Source organism: Mixophyes fleayi, chromosome 7 (genome assembly GCF_038048845.1).
Source record: "Mixophyes fleayi isolate aMixFle1 chromosome 7, aMixFle1.hap1, whole genome shotgun sequence".
Classification (NCBI taxonomy): Eukaryota; Metazoa; Chordata; class Amphibia; order Anura; family Limnodynastidae; genus Mixophyes; species Mixophyes fleayi.
Genome location: NC_134408.1, coordinates 47301039 through 47316185, shown reverse-complemented (window position 1 = coordinate 47316185; position 15147 = coordinate 47301039). Strand labels below are relative to the sequence as shown.

The 15147-nt window shown below is 38.6% G+C and overlaps 1 protein-coding gene across 1 annotated transcript in view; it reads right to left on the bottom strand.

The window, feature by feature from the left end:
• The window catches only part of MRTFB (myocardin related transcription factor B), a 263319-nt gene that overhangs the window by 26768 nt on the left and 221404 nt on the right, over positions 1-15147 (bottom strand). Inside the window, exons 8-10 of the mRNA XM_075179787.1 lie at positions 13855-14027; positions 6491-6607; positions 993-1240 (exon numbers count right to left, since the gene is read on the bottom strand). Of these exons, the coding sequence (XP_075035888.1) occupies positions 993-1240; positions 6491-6607; positions 13855-14027 (538 nt within the window). The remainder of the gene's footprint in view (positions 1-992; positions 1241-6490; positions 6608-13854; positions 14028-15147) is intronic.

The window sequence follows — 15147 nt, the reverse complement described above, 5'->3', positions numbered from 1 at the left end:
ATGTACTGCACCCTCTACTGATCGCTGTTATATACTGCTATGTGTATTCTGATATTCAGAAGCTTTTTAATAGTTTTACATTTTTACCACTGTAATCTGACTCCCCCATTAGATAAAAGCAAGAACATTTCTATGACCACTATAGTAAGAGCACCACAATGTTGACAATCACAGTAATGACAAAATCACTGTCATTATTTGGTGTTAGAGAGACATTTTGCTGCAATGACTGTTAGATAAGGTAGCAGAGTCAACTTAAATTTTTATTCTACAAAAAAAGAATCCAAGTAGAAATGTTGATTTAGTATGGTCTGTAAACCATTTCCAAAAAAACAGCTTATTGGAAAGTATAATTTGTGTATAAGTGTTCTCCATATTAGTGAATGCCTGCTTTTCTTACAGCATAGAGCACAGTGAATAAATGTAGTGTGTAGTTACGTTAGTACTGCCAAAAAGAGACATTTTTACAAAAACCACGATGAAGACCCAAGCTTGCTATATATTATCTACATGGAGCTGATCTTCTGGTATGAATGAATGACATACTGTAGTGGTGAAGACCCAAGCTTGCTATATGCTATCTGTATGATGCTGATCTTCTGGTATGAATGAATGACATACTTTAGTGGTTAAGACCCAAGCTTGCCATATGTTATCTGTATGAGGCTGATCTTCTGGTATGAATGAATGACATACTTAGTGGTTAAGACCCAAGCTTGCTATAAGATATCTGCATGAAGTTGATCTTCTGGTATGAATGAATGACATACTTAGTGGTGAAGACCCAAGATTGCTATATGTTATCTGCATGAAGCTGATCTTCTGGTGTGAATGAATTACATACTTAGTGGTGAAGACCCAAGATTGCTATATGTTATCTGCATGAAGCTGATCTTCTGGTGTGAATGAATTACATACTTAGTGGTGAAGACCAAAGATTGCTATATATTATCTGCATGAAGCTGATCTTCTGGTGTGAATGAATTACATACTTGAGTGGTGCCGGGAGGATTGTCTGATAGTTGTAGTGTTGATGTTGCTGGCTCAGGATCTGCAGCTGAAGGAAGAGCTGTTGCTGCTGCAGGAGACGGGCATAATTTGAATCCATTTCGGGCTCGATCTTCTCCCCTTTCTGGTCGGGTGGAATATATTGGTGATATTTTAATTTTTTCACCCGTGGCTTGGGCTCCTTTGATTTCTTACTGCGTGGCTTTTCGCTTGCATTCTTTGGCTGACTTTGCTGTTTGTGAAACCAGGAGACATATGGTAATTACAGATCACACAACACATGTGATAAAATCAATATGTTAATAGCAATCTACTAGCGGATCTTTTCTGTGCTCAAGTTTTGATTTTTGGTTTGAAAATACCAGGCTCATATTTTGACACACACATCTTCTAACACTCACATTCTGGCATCTCCAGAATCAACTGTTTTCAATGTATGTGGAATGTCAGAAATTAAAGGAGCCATACATGAAAGGTAGCATGCCACAACTAGCAACAATAGACAGATGACCCACTAATGAGAACAGGCAGTGTCCCTTCTCCATACTGCCAACATACCTAACAAAGCCAAGCCTCTTTATGTATTATGCCACATTGTACACTATTTCTGTGTCGTTTATGGCATTCGATAACTCTTTATCCAATGCTAAAGCTTGGTCACATAAGACATAACAACAGAGGTTATGAGCAAACATGCTGGGGCCCGAAATTCAGAGTAAGGTTAAAATATAAAACTATAAATGGAATATCATAGATCAAAGAATTATATGAAACATGCTCCTGCATTTTGTTATCATGTGTGTAAATCTGTTTCCATGGATTTCAAAAATATGTATTACTTGATCCATATGTATAATATACACGGAATTCATGGTTCCAGAGCAAATCCTTGTCTCTAAATCTGGGGGAGTAGGGTCCTGGGAGGTACACATTAATGTATACAACTGAGGTACAAGAAAGAATGCATCTGTTACCAAAGCTTTAATATTTTTGTGGTTACAGTGAAAGTTTAAGTTCACAAACTAAATGCTTAAGTTCTTCATGAATTTATAGACTATTAGCTGTAGTACTTTAATTAAAATGACAGATGGGTGGGAGCAGGTCACCTGGTGAGCAGTTCTCATCAAATTGGCAAACTCCATTCACTAGGCAAAAAAATAAACTTAAATCAAGTAGTGCTACTATTACTACTACAAAGAGCCACCTTCCCGCTGCCATTGTTTACGGAGTTAAGGTTGTTCTGTAGTGAACTCCAGCCAGTTTGCCCTGTAACCAATAACAGCATGATGCTTCATTGTGTGTCCTGTAATAGAGAGGGGACTCGGCACCTTAGCGTGATAGAAGCTGCAGCACTGTGGCGCCATCCCGCAGACAACTGTCCTATTTGGGCTCATTGGAGTTATAAGTGAAGGGAATAACACTGCTATAATGGTCCCGTCCGGTGATCCTCTGTGGGTGCTGGATATTAGGCTGTGTAGAATTAATACAGGACTTTATAATATGTTGACTTTACTACCATTTTTTAATATTTACAATTCTTTCACCAAACTCGGTGCAGCCTCCAGCACCGTAATATCCCTCTGGTCACAGATGGAAGATACAGTTCTTTCCTTATGTTGAAGCAGAGTGCATCAGATACCACTCGATTCATGTACATGAAGGACATGCTCTACTCACACAGGGATTCGGGATAAAATCTGTAGGGTGTGAAAACTATTATTCAATTTAAAAAACTGTCAATTAGAAAGTGATGTACATGGGCTTTACAGCCATCTGACATACCCATTGTATGTACTATCCTGGGTATTATCACAGCGGTTTGTTTGGTGTAAGTCTAAAGCTATCAACAGGGCTATATCTGAAATATCATTGGACATTTGGCCCGATATTACATGTGGTCCCAAAATGACTACTATAATAATCATTAACAGACATGTAGTTAATGCAGTAGGAAGACGGCCAATATTGGTCAGTGTGCGCACGACTGAGTGCTAAATAGCAGGAAGTCATCCAATATGAGCACTTATGTATGTGACTAAATTAGATTGTAATCATTTTACTCAACACAAAACAGGATTATACTGTGTGCAGCCAGCTTAATGATTTGGTAGGGTCATCTGCTGTAATACAAATACACTCTGTCATATGGAACATATGTCGTCATAGGTTCCACTGTGAGATCAGTACGTGCTTGGCAAAGGAATGCTTCCGTTTTCCACCCTTCTCATGTCCTACCTTCAATATTACAGACACAATACAGTAATTGTATTATAACGCATTTTGTTTTACATTAATATTGTCATCTGTACCAAAAGAAAATTTGTTTAAAATTAAATACCCAGCAGATCCCAGCACCCCTTTATATTACTTCCATCTGTCATATTCAACACCTGACTACTGGCTTGACATAAGACTATTGTAGAGTTCAGCCTAAAACATGTTGCTCTTGAATATATAAACCATGTCTGGCGTGTAATGAGAGCCTGGAAATGCACACAGATATTTCCCCCACCTTGTGACTAATAATTACATCAGTGATGTATGCACCGAACACAGCTGGATGGCAGCACAAGCCTCAGATGAGCTTCACACTTTATTGTCACTACCATTGCTTTTTCCATTCATTAAAGACAGACAAAATATAGACCACATGTAGAAGAGAATCATATTCTGCATACGATCTCCATCATAATGATGTCGAGATATAAGCAAGCTGGACTCTACTACATGGACTCTACTACATCCCCCTCTACCTAGCCCTTCACTGGCTCCCATTCCCCTTCAGAATCCTCATTAAGCTCCTCACACTCACCTACAAGGCCCTCGCCAACTCCACTGCGCCCTACATCTCCACCCTCCTCTCTATTCATGCTCCATCCCGCCCTCTCCGTTCTGTCTCTGACCGTCGCCTCTCTTCCCCCCCCTTATAACCTCCTCCCACGCGCGTATCCAAGACTTCGCCCGCGCTGCCCCCCTCCACTGGAACAAGCTCCCTCCCTCCATCAGAACTTCCCCTAATCTGTCCAGTTTCAAACGGGCCCTAAAAACCCACCTTTTTCTTAAAGCCTTTCTGTCTCCCACTTAACTTCCTACCTTATCTTCTGCCTCTGTCTCCCTACTCTCCCTCTCTCCCCTGCGTCTCTCTGTCTGTCCACCCCTCCCCTTAGATTGTACGCTCCTCTGAGCAGGGCCATCTCTCCTCCTGTTTCCACCACTTCTAACTCTGCTCTCCAGCTACTTAGCCCTCCTCCTCGAGGGTCCTCCACCCCACGTCCACTCTCGCTCCCTCCTCCCCCCTGGGGGTCTCTCTGTCTTCCGAGCCCTCCTTCTTGGGCACCATCATTTGCGGATCCTCCCTCCCCTTCCCCGCCCTCTCTAGCTGTGCATTGAGCTTACTGAGTTGCTGTGTTTACTGTACTGTGCTGTCTCCCATTGTATTGTAATTTTGTTTGTCTCTGTACGGCGCTGCGGATGCCTTGTGGCGCCTTATAAATAAATATTAATAATAATAATGTGAACTACTTCTTCACATTTATGCGGGTATTTCTCCCCATATGTCCATTATTTATTTATATGCATTAATAATTTTACAGCTATAATGTTGTTGTAAAATGTCACTATAAACAACTAATAAAAATACACATATAAATTAATAAAATGTTTGCCGCTTCCAAGCATGCATGTGGGGTGCTCAATACATTCTCCAGGATGGCAGCAACATACAAATATAAGAAAAGGCACACTCCTGTCTAAAACTGAAAATAAAAGACTTTTAATTCCATTTTTTTTTTATTAAGCGGCTCCCCTTCCCTGCAATCGCTAGGTCTACAGGACTGGGTCCATGGTTAATTGTCATTTTCCAAGGTGTCGATGTGTTAATGAGGAGTTTAGAGTAAATGTATTGACAATGCTACCTTGACAGCAGGAATGAGTTTTTAGCGAACTGCAGGGTGTCTGGGCAATTGGAGTCCTGCGGCTCTGTCAGCTCAGGGGTTGATCAGTAAACTGATAAATGATGGCATGTAATGACTTAATGAGATTACAATGGAATAAAGGAAAAAATTGTACCATAAGTTATAGCTTCCCCTCTATTGGAGAAAGGCTCTCCCCAATGGCACGGTAAGTACTGCAGTTCCACCTAGATTGTAAGGTAACGGGCTATCTATTATCATATAAGGCTACCTGTTGCCAAATATTAACATTTTCTAACCACTTCAATACTAACACTAAGTTGGAAGGTATTGCAGAGCAGCATTCCTGCACTTTAAGTGTTAAAGGGGCTTTAAACAGAAAAAAAAAACTTTACTTTGAAACCATATGATATTTAGGCCTCTTCCTAATGTAGTACCATGAAAGGCAGTGCCTTAGTAATGCCAATTATTCTATATTTTTCCCACAGCATTTGACCAATTGAAAGCCACAATTTTGTTGTCTACATATCAATGTAATATCAGCAGAAAAAGCAATCATGCAATTTACACAATTTGCACAGCTATATATTTAAATAGCAATGTGTCCCCAGTCCTCAGAATCAGGTAGTCTCATATATTATAATATATATAAGCATAATAATATATGAGTAATAGCACCCTAGTGCCATCCAACGTTCATTCTTGCTATGTTTCAATACTGTACATCTACTCTTCAAATATTATCAAGTGAACAAATATCTGTGATATTCATCTTAACCACTAAAGTTCTGCTATATAAACAGAGCTACTTCCTGTGAACCGCAAGTGCTGTAACACTTACATTCTCTAAAGTAAAGGCCTCTAAAGTGCTTCAGAGTTGGAGGGAGATGTGGTATACAGCAGACACAATTATAATACAGTCCTTCGATCACTAAGATGGGAACAATATGCATTGTTAACTTCTCATATGCGTGGAGTAAGAACCACATGAAGGACGGCAATGACGCCTGAAATCCATTATCGGTCAGTTTCACAAAAGTAATGAAATAAGAACTCCCAGCTTTGTGCCATGCAAACACATTCCGCAGATCCCTCTTATAAGTATAAACAAGTATAATGTCAGTGAACGCAAACAAACAGTATCACTTAAAACTGGAAAATGTTTAGACGTCAAACTCAACCCACGTTTAGAGGTGGGGGGGGGGGTGATGGACACCTAAAAATGTCATTTACTAAAGTAACTATATAAACCGCACTTCACACAAAGCAGTCCACAGGGCCAGTCAAACTAAAACTGGTATATTCTTTGCATTTGCACACCATCCAAACAAATATATGTGCAAGTGAGTGTGTTTATAGCTTTATGACAATAGATTTCACTACAGAAGAGATTTAAAATGAGAAACAATAAGACAAGTGGGAAGGGCCTCTATGGAGTACATATGGACGGACAGACAGACGGACGGACTTGTCAAGCACAATAGGCGGCGTATTATCACGGCAGAGTTGAATTGACCTAGAAGCATATTACCACAATCGGGATATGGCACAATGGAAAAAATAAGATTTACCTTTACCAATGCTGGCCCAGGTTTCAAGATCAGAGTGGGTGCTGGGGAGCGTGTGGCAGGATCAGCAGCTGGAACGGGTTTAAAGAACTCAGGCAGTGGTGAAGTTACTGCTTGGCACTGCAAGAGAAAATACAGCCTTAAAACCGGATATTTTCCACAGTAAACTCGCTTAATCAGTTTTCTGGACACATGGAGACAATTTAACCCTATGACCACCAAACATCCATAGGGGGACTGCGCAATACAACTTTGGAAAATACTGCTTTTACAGTTTTATATGCCAGGGGGATTATAAACATAGCTGATAATTAGCATGTATTTATTTTAAAAAAATAAGTTCCCATTATTGCCGAATTAATATTCAATTTTATAGCGAACCATATTTAAATAAAAATAACAAAAACAACATTTATAGAAAAACACGTGAAAATACTTGTATTTAAGATGAAACCACTTTCTGCTCTTGGAATCCTATTTTAATTTATATTAATCACTTATAAATATATGAATCCAATAAATACCAGTTAAAACCATTGTACCATTACAACATGTAAAATAATACTTAAAATATTTGCACAGCGAGGATTTAAACAACTATTTAATATAAATATGCCTGTCACATTTTTCTGCATGTAGCTGATAATACATTTCATCTCATAACATGGTTAAAATACTCTAAAGGCAATACAGATTTATAGTGTCCTAGATCAGGTGAATACAAGACTTGCCTCCACATTAACGCTCAACTGTTGTAAGAATTAAATTTTTCCCCCTAATCTATTGTCTTTAAAACCTTCTCAAATGGCACAAAAACATAAGACACAAATATCAGAAGAAAATATAGTTACAAGCCAAAAGCACATAATACACTTTTGATGAATTATTTATTTATTATGTATGATTATCCCATGAAGACGTGATACAGGAAATTCCATTAGTGTTTTTTCTAGCGAACCTCTCATTAAATGTGCAATGATTGCTACACACACAAAAAAGGTTCAGACTGGACATGAGAACTTGCATAGTGCCACTAATTAACACCACATCTTTGGAGTTTGGACACTAATCTCTATAAGAGTACAAATGGGCCTGGCATCCGTTGTCAGCATAAAGTTTGAAGCATGAAAGAGATCTCTTGGAAGCACTAGGGGGTCTAAATGCTGTAGGGACAAACTCTCCTGCTGCACTGGCTCAGGGCCACTTTCTTTGTTGAAGGAAAGATTTAATCTTTGCCAAAAGTTCACAGAACTAAAGGGAGGCTGCGACAGGCACGTGTGCTGCGGTGAGCTACATTCCTAGCTTTTCATTTTTCAACTAACACAGGAATACTTATGGGAGCAACCCGAAATATATTTAGTCTAATTGCAGAGCAGAAAAGCTGCTTAGAGTCGAGCGCTGTTAATTTCCTGTGCCAGTGTGACTTCCCATGTTCTGAACATAGCTCCCTCTCCTCGATTACCTCATTACCTTTGTCAAATTGAACTTCTTAAGCCTCCAACAAAACAAAAAGCCTATATAGGAATTTCTTTAAAAAAAAAAAAAAGTCTGACGGAAAATATCATCAGTATCATACCACATGTCAGTTTCCTTGTCTATTGCCATAAATAAGGGCTTATTCAGTAACAGTGTGCAAACGTCTAGGAACCACAATATAGCCATTATGTTCTATAACAGTTTACAAAACAAAATAGAGACTATCCGATAGATGGTGTAACATGTACAAAACCAAATTAAATAAGCTCCATAGTTTGTATCGTGTAAATGTTCCAAACAATAGAAAGTTTAAGCGATTTAAATAAATAACAGAAAAAAACAGTACTCCGATACACTGGCCAAAGGCTTGCTTTCCACCCATGTGTAATTAGTTTGCTATAAAAGTGCCAGTCATGTTTTCCTGCATGGAGCTCATAAAACATTTTCTTTGATGACACAGTAAAAAAAACTCCTAGCATATAGTTTAGTAGAGTCCTAGTTCAGGCAAATAAAAGAGACCCCTCCCTTGCAAAAATGTGCTTAACTTTTGTTATTTGCAACTGTGACCAAATATTTTACTCCACTTTAAAGAGTAATTAAAGCAACTGTTTAAGTAGTTTATGTTTAGTATATGTCACTAATTTGTATGGTAATTCACATGAAATAACTGATGTGTTTATAACTTACTAAAACATGGCCACAATGCTCTCCTTCCCTCATTTGCAGTAGGTTGCCATGATAAGAATGAGATGCCTCTCTAACACAGAATACACAGAGGGCCTGGCTGTTTGGCAGACTTAAACTTCAGAAATGCACTTTATGGAATAGTGGATTAATACTGAGGTGGAGAGCAGTGATGTCACAGTAGCTGAAATGACTGTAGTCTCAGATTTTTGTTTTGGATCCCATTAGGAATTGATGGAAGTCCTCAGATGTCATAGAGTGGGGAGCAGGGCGCACTTTGGGAAGTTCCTGTTTCAAGGGACTGTCTTCCCCCCACACATTCGAATCACTGCAGTTGAGAAGGAACCTGCCAGTCAGTGACTGAAATAAAAAAATACCTTGTCTGCAGTCCAAGGCTGATTTTTGTTTTAATGAACTGTAGCTTCAACAAAATGGCCGCCACTGTTACTGTTCAAACTTATGCTTTGGTTCTAGTGTGACTTTAGGAACAAAAGAAATGCAATAAAAGTAAGGTATTTGTACTCATCTGCAGTGTATTGACTGCTGAGTGAAGTGAAGCACTGGATGGGTAACCCACACAAATTGTATTTTACTTAATAAGATGCAAGTGGAGATGTGAATTAATTGTGTAGCGCTGTATTCATTTAGACAATATTAGGCAAGATGGTCAAGATGTATCTTACTTATGGAAATTATTAATATACAGCTTAGTTAATGCCTCATTCTTTTTTATTTAACATAGGTCATTAAATGCATATACACTTACATTTCTAACTCTATTATTATTGCAGCAAGTGTTTTGTTCCGTAATCAAGCATTTCGAACTCACCCGCCATAAATTCTACATTTGCCTCTTTATTTTTTAAACGGTATAGTGGAATATCAGCTGAACCCTGAGCAATGCATTTTACCTCTATGGCTCATTTCTGAATGTGTCATTTTTGATGTTTAGTGATCCTTTAATACCTTTTTTTCCAATGCCTTTAAACAATGTTATATTATTATTATAAAGCACAATAATATAAAATAGAAAAAATAGCATTACAAGACACATGTATCCACCTTTTATTTCGTTGTGTTACTAACCTGAGTATTGCAGTTTATTTTATTAGAAAATGTATTGTTTCTGTCATATTTATTCTGTTGTTTGTAATGCAACACCTTTTTATCCTGATAGACAAGTTGATTATATAGCACGTGTCACAGCTGCTACCATGAAATGGTTTAAAATACTGACATTGTCATGAAATTAACATCCCCAAAAAATGTTTCTACTGGTAAAAAAAAATGGGACAATCCTGGGAGAACATGAATGATTGGCAGTCAGGCCTGACCAGCAGTGTGCCCACCTTCTCCTGGTGATTTTAATGTCAGTCTGCCAGCATAGGCCGTGAAGCAGGACGATCCATGGGAGAAGCGTGACCTCATCTCACCTTGTAACTTGACATAATGCATTATAAGGACATTATACTGAAATGTATATCTCTTCATGAATAAAACATGGAAGTCCTGCGCCTGAGACGTGCTTAGACTTATTATTTTGCCAAAAACAGCTCAATCTTCTACCATTCTTAAATGTAATCTGGCTGTTCTGTTTCATTACATTATATTTCAATATCCCTCAGCTTAGAAGTATGACGACAGCTCCACTCGTGTTAAAGCAAGCACATGGGCAGAGATAGAGGTTTCTCTGTGCACAGTGACTTTCACTTCTACATAAAATAAAGTCAAAATAAAAGGGTGCTACTAAATGGAGGAAGGACCAGATGTGTGACCCAGAAATCATACTGTATCTATAGACCAGAAGCATGTAATCTGTGTCATTAAGAAGCTGGAGAGGGACTTGTAAGATCACAACAGCTGAAATACTACAAGCTGCTAAAGTAAGCTACATAAACAGTGTCACCTGAAGGGATTGGAACCCTGGCTGCTCCTTTATAACAACTAAGCTGTAAAGCTCTTTTATACTCACAGAAATGGCAGCCATTTTGGGGGTTGACCCAACATATATAAATACACAGTCAAAGTGCCAGGGATGTCGCTATTTCCTAGTGAATTGATAGGCTGAACCCATAAAATGACTGCCTGCAGTATGTGTAGGCAATAGTTCCAGTTTAAAGTCCAGAATATACACATTGGGCCTGATTTATTAATGAAAGTAAGGCAAAAAAAAAAAGAGTACATTTTCTCCTGGACTAAACCATGTAACAATGCAAAGGTGTGCATATTAGTTTATTATTTTGCACATAAGTTATAAACTGTTTTCTTTCATGTAACACACAAATATTCAATAGCTTTATTTTTACACTGAAAATTTAAAATTGATCTAGGACATGACCTTCCCCAAAAATAAATCTGTCCCCACATTTTAAATTTACCTCTCCCTCCAATGAAACATGGTTTTGCCAAGGTGAAAAGTTACTCATATTTTTTTGCTTTCCTTTCCTTAATGAATCAGGCTCATTATGGTTTATTAATTTATACTCCGCAACTTGGTCATGAGTTTGAATTTGAGGTCACTGGGCTTAAGTGAGGTAAGAAACCACAGTGAATTTTATTTGGACTAAAATAATATATAAGAGTTATTTTCACAGACATTCCATGGCAGATATTTCTGATGACTGACACAACTAAGCAAACACACCATGCATCTAATTAATCCCTTGGAGATCATTACAATTTATTAATTCTAAATACAAATGGGACATAGGCCTGCTTAAGGCTCCCTTGCTAAAAGTCTTCCACACAAAAGGTGGTGTGTGTGTGTGTGTTTTAATTGTAACATGTGATGGGAGCAATTACCATGTCTGATTATTACATGCAGACTGCTATTTTCTATTGTATATGCTAAGCCGATCTATCATTACATCCAACATATTGAGGCCAATGTCTTACATCAATACAGGATAGATGTTATTTATTCTGCTCATTCTATTCATACTAATTATCACCATATTTTCACTTCCCTTCCCGCTTTACTGGCTCAATCATAAAGAAACCGATGTAGCAGTAAAGTTTACTGGTGTGCATATATTACAGCATCAGTAACATTAGTCATCTTCTGGTGGGCCGCAAGCCTATATGGGCCCCTATATCGTGTTTAATATAAAGAAAATTCTGGGAAGCCTACTTTTATTGTCCTCTATCATATATTGAACATTATTATGTATCCTTTATATGAAATATTGAAATACATTATTTTTAATTCAACAGTGAGCCCTTGCATATGGATTTACTGGTGTACACTACATACCCTAGTCTCAGACATTCTTTTTACATTTGTTATGAAACTGGGTGCAAGTTATTGTCCCCTGTTGTTGGCTATTCAACAAAGTCCTCTTACTGTCCACCGACTTAAAAAAAATATTTTTATTAGAATTGTGATTTGATTCATTTTGCTGAACATTTCCTGTAGCTGACAGATATATTGTATACTTGCCCACTCTTCCGGAATGTCCAGGAGACTCCCGAATTCCGAGTAGGTCTCCAGAACTGATGGGAGAGCAGGCCATTCTCCCGCATGCGGACCTAGTGAAGTAGGCAGAATAAGAGCCCCCATGCCACGATTTTGGCCCCAGATTCGCCGCACCCCTCTGTCCTCTGGGAGATGCAGTGCGAGGTGGAAGGGGTGCGGTATATCTGTAACCGCAGAGTGATAATATTGAAGTATCACAATATATCATAGCTGCAGACTTTTCACTCTGAAGAATGAAAAGACAGCAACTGTGATATATACTGATACTATCACTCTGCAGTTCCCAAATATACTTATAACTGCATCCAATGTTTTTTTCTCTTTGTCACAACTGTCCTTTTCACTGCTAATATTACAAAAGTACTAAAACCATAACAAACTAATATAATTGCATATAAGGGAAATGCATACACAAATTGCTGTAAAAGCAGAATTAATTTCAATTTTTAGTTAATTAACACACTCAGTGAAGGGAAGACCATTGCCCTTTAAGGCAGACAGTGGTGTAATGACCTACTACACATGCACAATGTAGTGTGCTGGTAAAACAGAATAGGTTGATAAGTAACAGACATTATAAACGAGCAGAGTTGCAGCATTTATGACGTCTTTAATGGTGAAAGTAATAAAAGGTTCAATCTTTCCAGGGAAAAATCAAGGTCAATTGTTTATGAAGTTATGAATGGTAAGCTTCCGCTTTCAATCAATGCTCTGTCCTGGAACTCTTTGTGTATCCTTATAAGTATTGGTATTTGAATTTGTATACTTGTTAATGTGCCTGGAGATTTTCTCAGCACTATCCGAACATTAATAGCTGTGCACTCGTATTCTAACTGGAGAAGCATCTGCAAGCACTTACACAAAGCGACAGTGGAAATTACTACTTTCACTGCCAGATTATTTAGGATACATAAATGATCAATGGCTGATCCAGTAGTATACCATAATGTGCACGTCAACCGCCACCCTTGTTATGGTCTGTAAATCCACTAAACTAACCGAAACTGTTCAATAGTTTTTTGAAAACAGTGCACTAATATAAATAAACCTGTGCTCAACCATGTAGCAAAGTAGTTGTGAAAAGTCAAGTAAATCAGTATAATTCAGAATAACCCATAAATGTACGGCCTCACATTTGTACCATAAAGAAATTTCAGAAGGTCCAAATGTAAGACACCTTCAGTAATATTAACCTGGGCTACTGTGAAATATAACAATGAGGTCTCGTACAAACAGGCATTGGAAAACAAAGCATAGCCAAAACCTTGTACTTTATCCTCAATATAACAGAGAATTAGAAGTGTGTTCATTAAACGTTTTTAGGCCGCTCTGTAGTATATTACACTATATACTGAGCATTCCCAGAGAGCTGTGTTTTACCTATAGCATTAGCCCTTCTGCAACCTGAAGGCAATGTTGAAATTGAGACAAAGTGAAGCAAACATTTGTCAGTCTATTCGCCAGCATTATACATTTAACATCCAGTACAGCTGACTGTCTAGGCATGTATGTAACCAGAGATGCAGACTCATCAATTCAACTGGCAGGCAGCCCTTTGCGATCTCATCAGTGCAAATTACAGGTTGATGGTTTTTATATTGTAGGACTTTATAAGTACTCAAAAAGTACATGCCGTAGGCTTCTTTTCCATACCACACCATAACCCTAAGAACTCTCCACTATAAATAATACGGGTCTCCGTATAACAGAAGTTACACTATAAACATTGTACCTGAATGTTAGTGTTGGATATGGGAGAGGCTGACTCGCTGGGTTTGATCTCTGCAGGAGAAGCTGCTGACCCTTGAGATTCTTGGCTTGCTGGCTGTTCTGGTGACAACGCATCGCTGCTGTCCTCATCAAATGAAAAAGCATCTGTGTTTTCCGGGTACTCTGGCTGGCCAACTGTGGAAAGACAAAATACAGTCACTAATCTCTATCAAATATAGGTGCTCTTACTACCAAAATATAAAAAAACTGTGCATTGAGGGGATCATGACACAAAGACATTACATACGATGGCATGAAACTGAAGGCAAACATGGCCCTATCCAGATCAGCTTATCATCTAAGAGGTTGGGGGAGAATACCTGATGCATAAGGTAGCATAAAATCTGGTGGCAGGGAAAGGGAGTGTGGCTACTGCAAGCTGCCAATAATAAAGCAGCCATGGTGACTGGCATTTCTGTGCAGCTACCAGCATACCTCCCAACTGTCCCGTTTTAGCGACACCCCCATTGTGATGTGGACTTGCATGTTGGGAGGTATTTGTGTTGTGTAAACCAGAAGGAGATCATCTGATCTTTCTCAACCAAACCCGATTAATACATTGTCTACCGGTGAAACAGCTGCAAGCCTCACTGTGATAAGTAGCTGTGCAGTTGAAATACATTTTGAATGCAGCAGATACAGTGTAACTATGTTGCTATATATAAAGGAGCTCTCTTATTAATATTCCAATTAGCTGCAAACTAGTAATCCGCACTTGGCTTATATCGGTCTAGAGCAATGGATATTTTATGGATAGGGGAGGGGGTTAAAGGGAGACCTAAAGCTGTAAAAAGGGCATATCTGCATAATCATGGCCACATCCCCTTTAGTCGACTGTCCTTATTTGAAATCCTGCAGTATTGGGAGGTAAGTACCAGTGGTGTGGAATAGTTGGAATGAGGAAAGATGAGGCGACCAAGGTAATTGCAGGGATCACCAAAGGAGAAACTTAGCTGCCCCATCAGTGACCCATTCATCAGAGGGCCAAGAGTAGGGGGTACAGAGATAAACTTGTGTAATTTGGGGCTTTGACCAGGGTGTGGTGCATTGTTGTGCTTCAGGAAACTGTTAGAGAACAAAATACAGTCTTGGCCAAAAGTTTTGGGAACGACACAAATATTATGTTTCACAAAGTCTGCTGCCTCAGTTTTTATGATGGCAATTTGCATATACTCCAAATTGTCATGAAGAGTGATCAGATGAAGTGCAATTAATTTCAAAGTCCCTCTTTGCTATGACAATGAACTTTATCCCA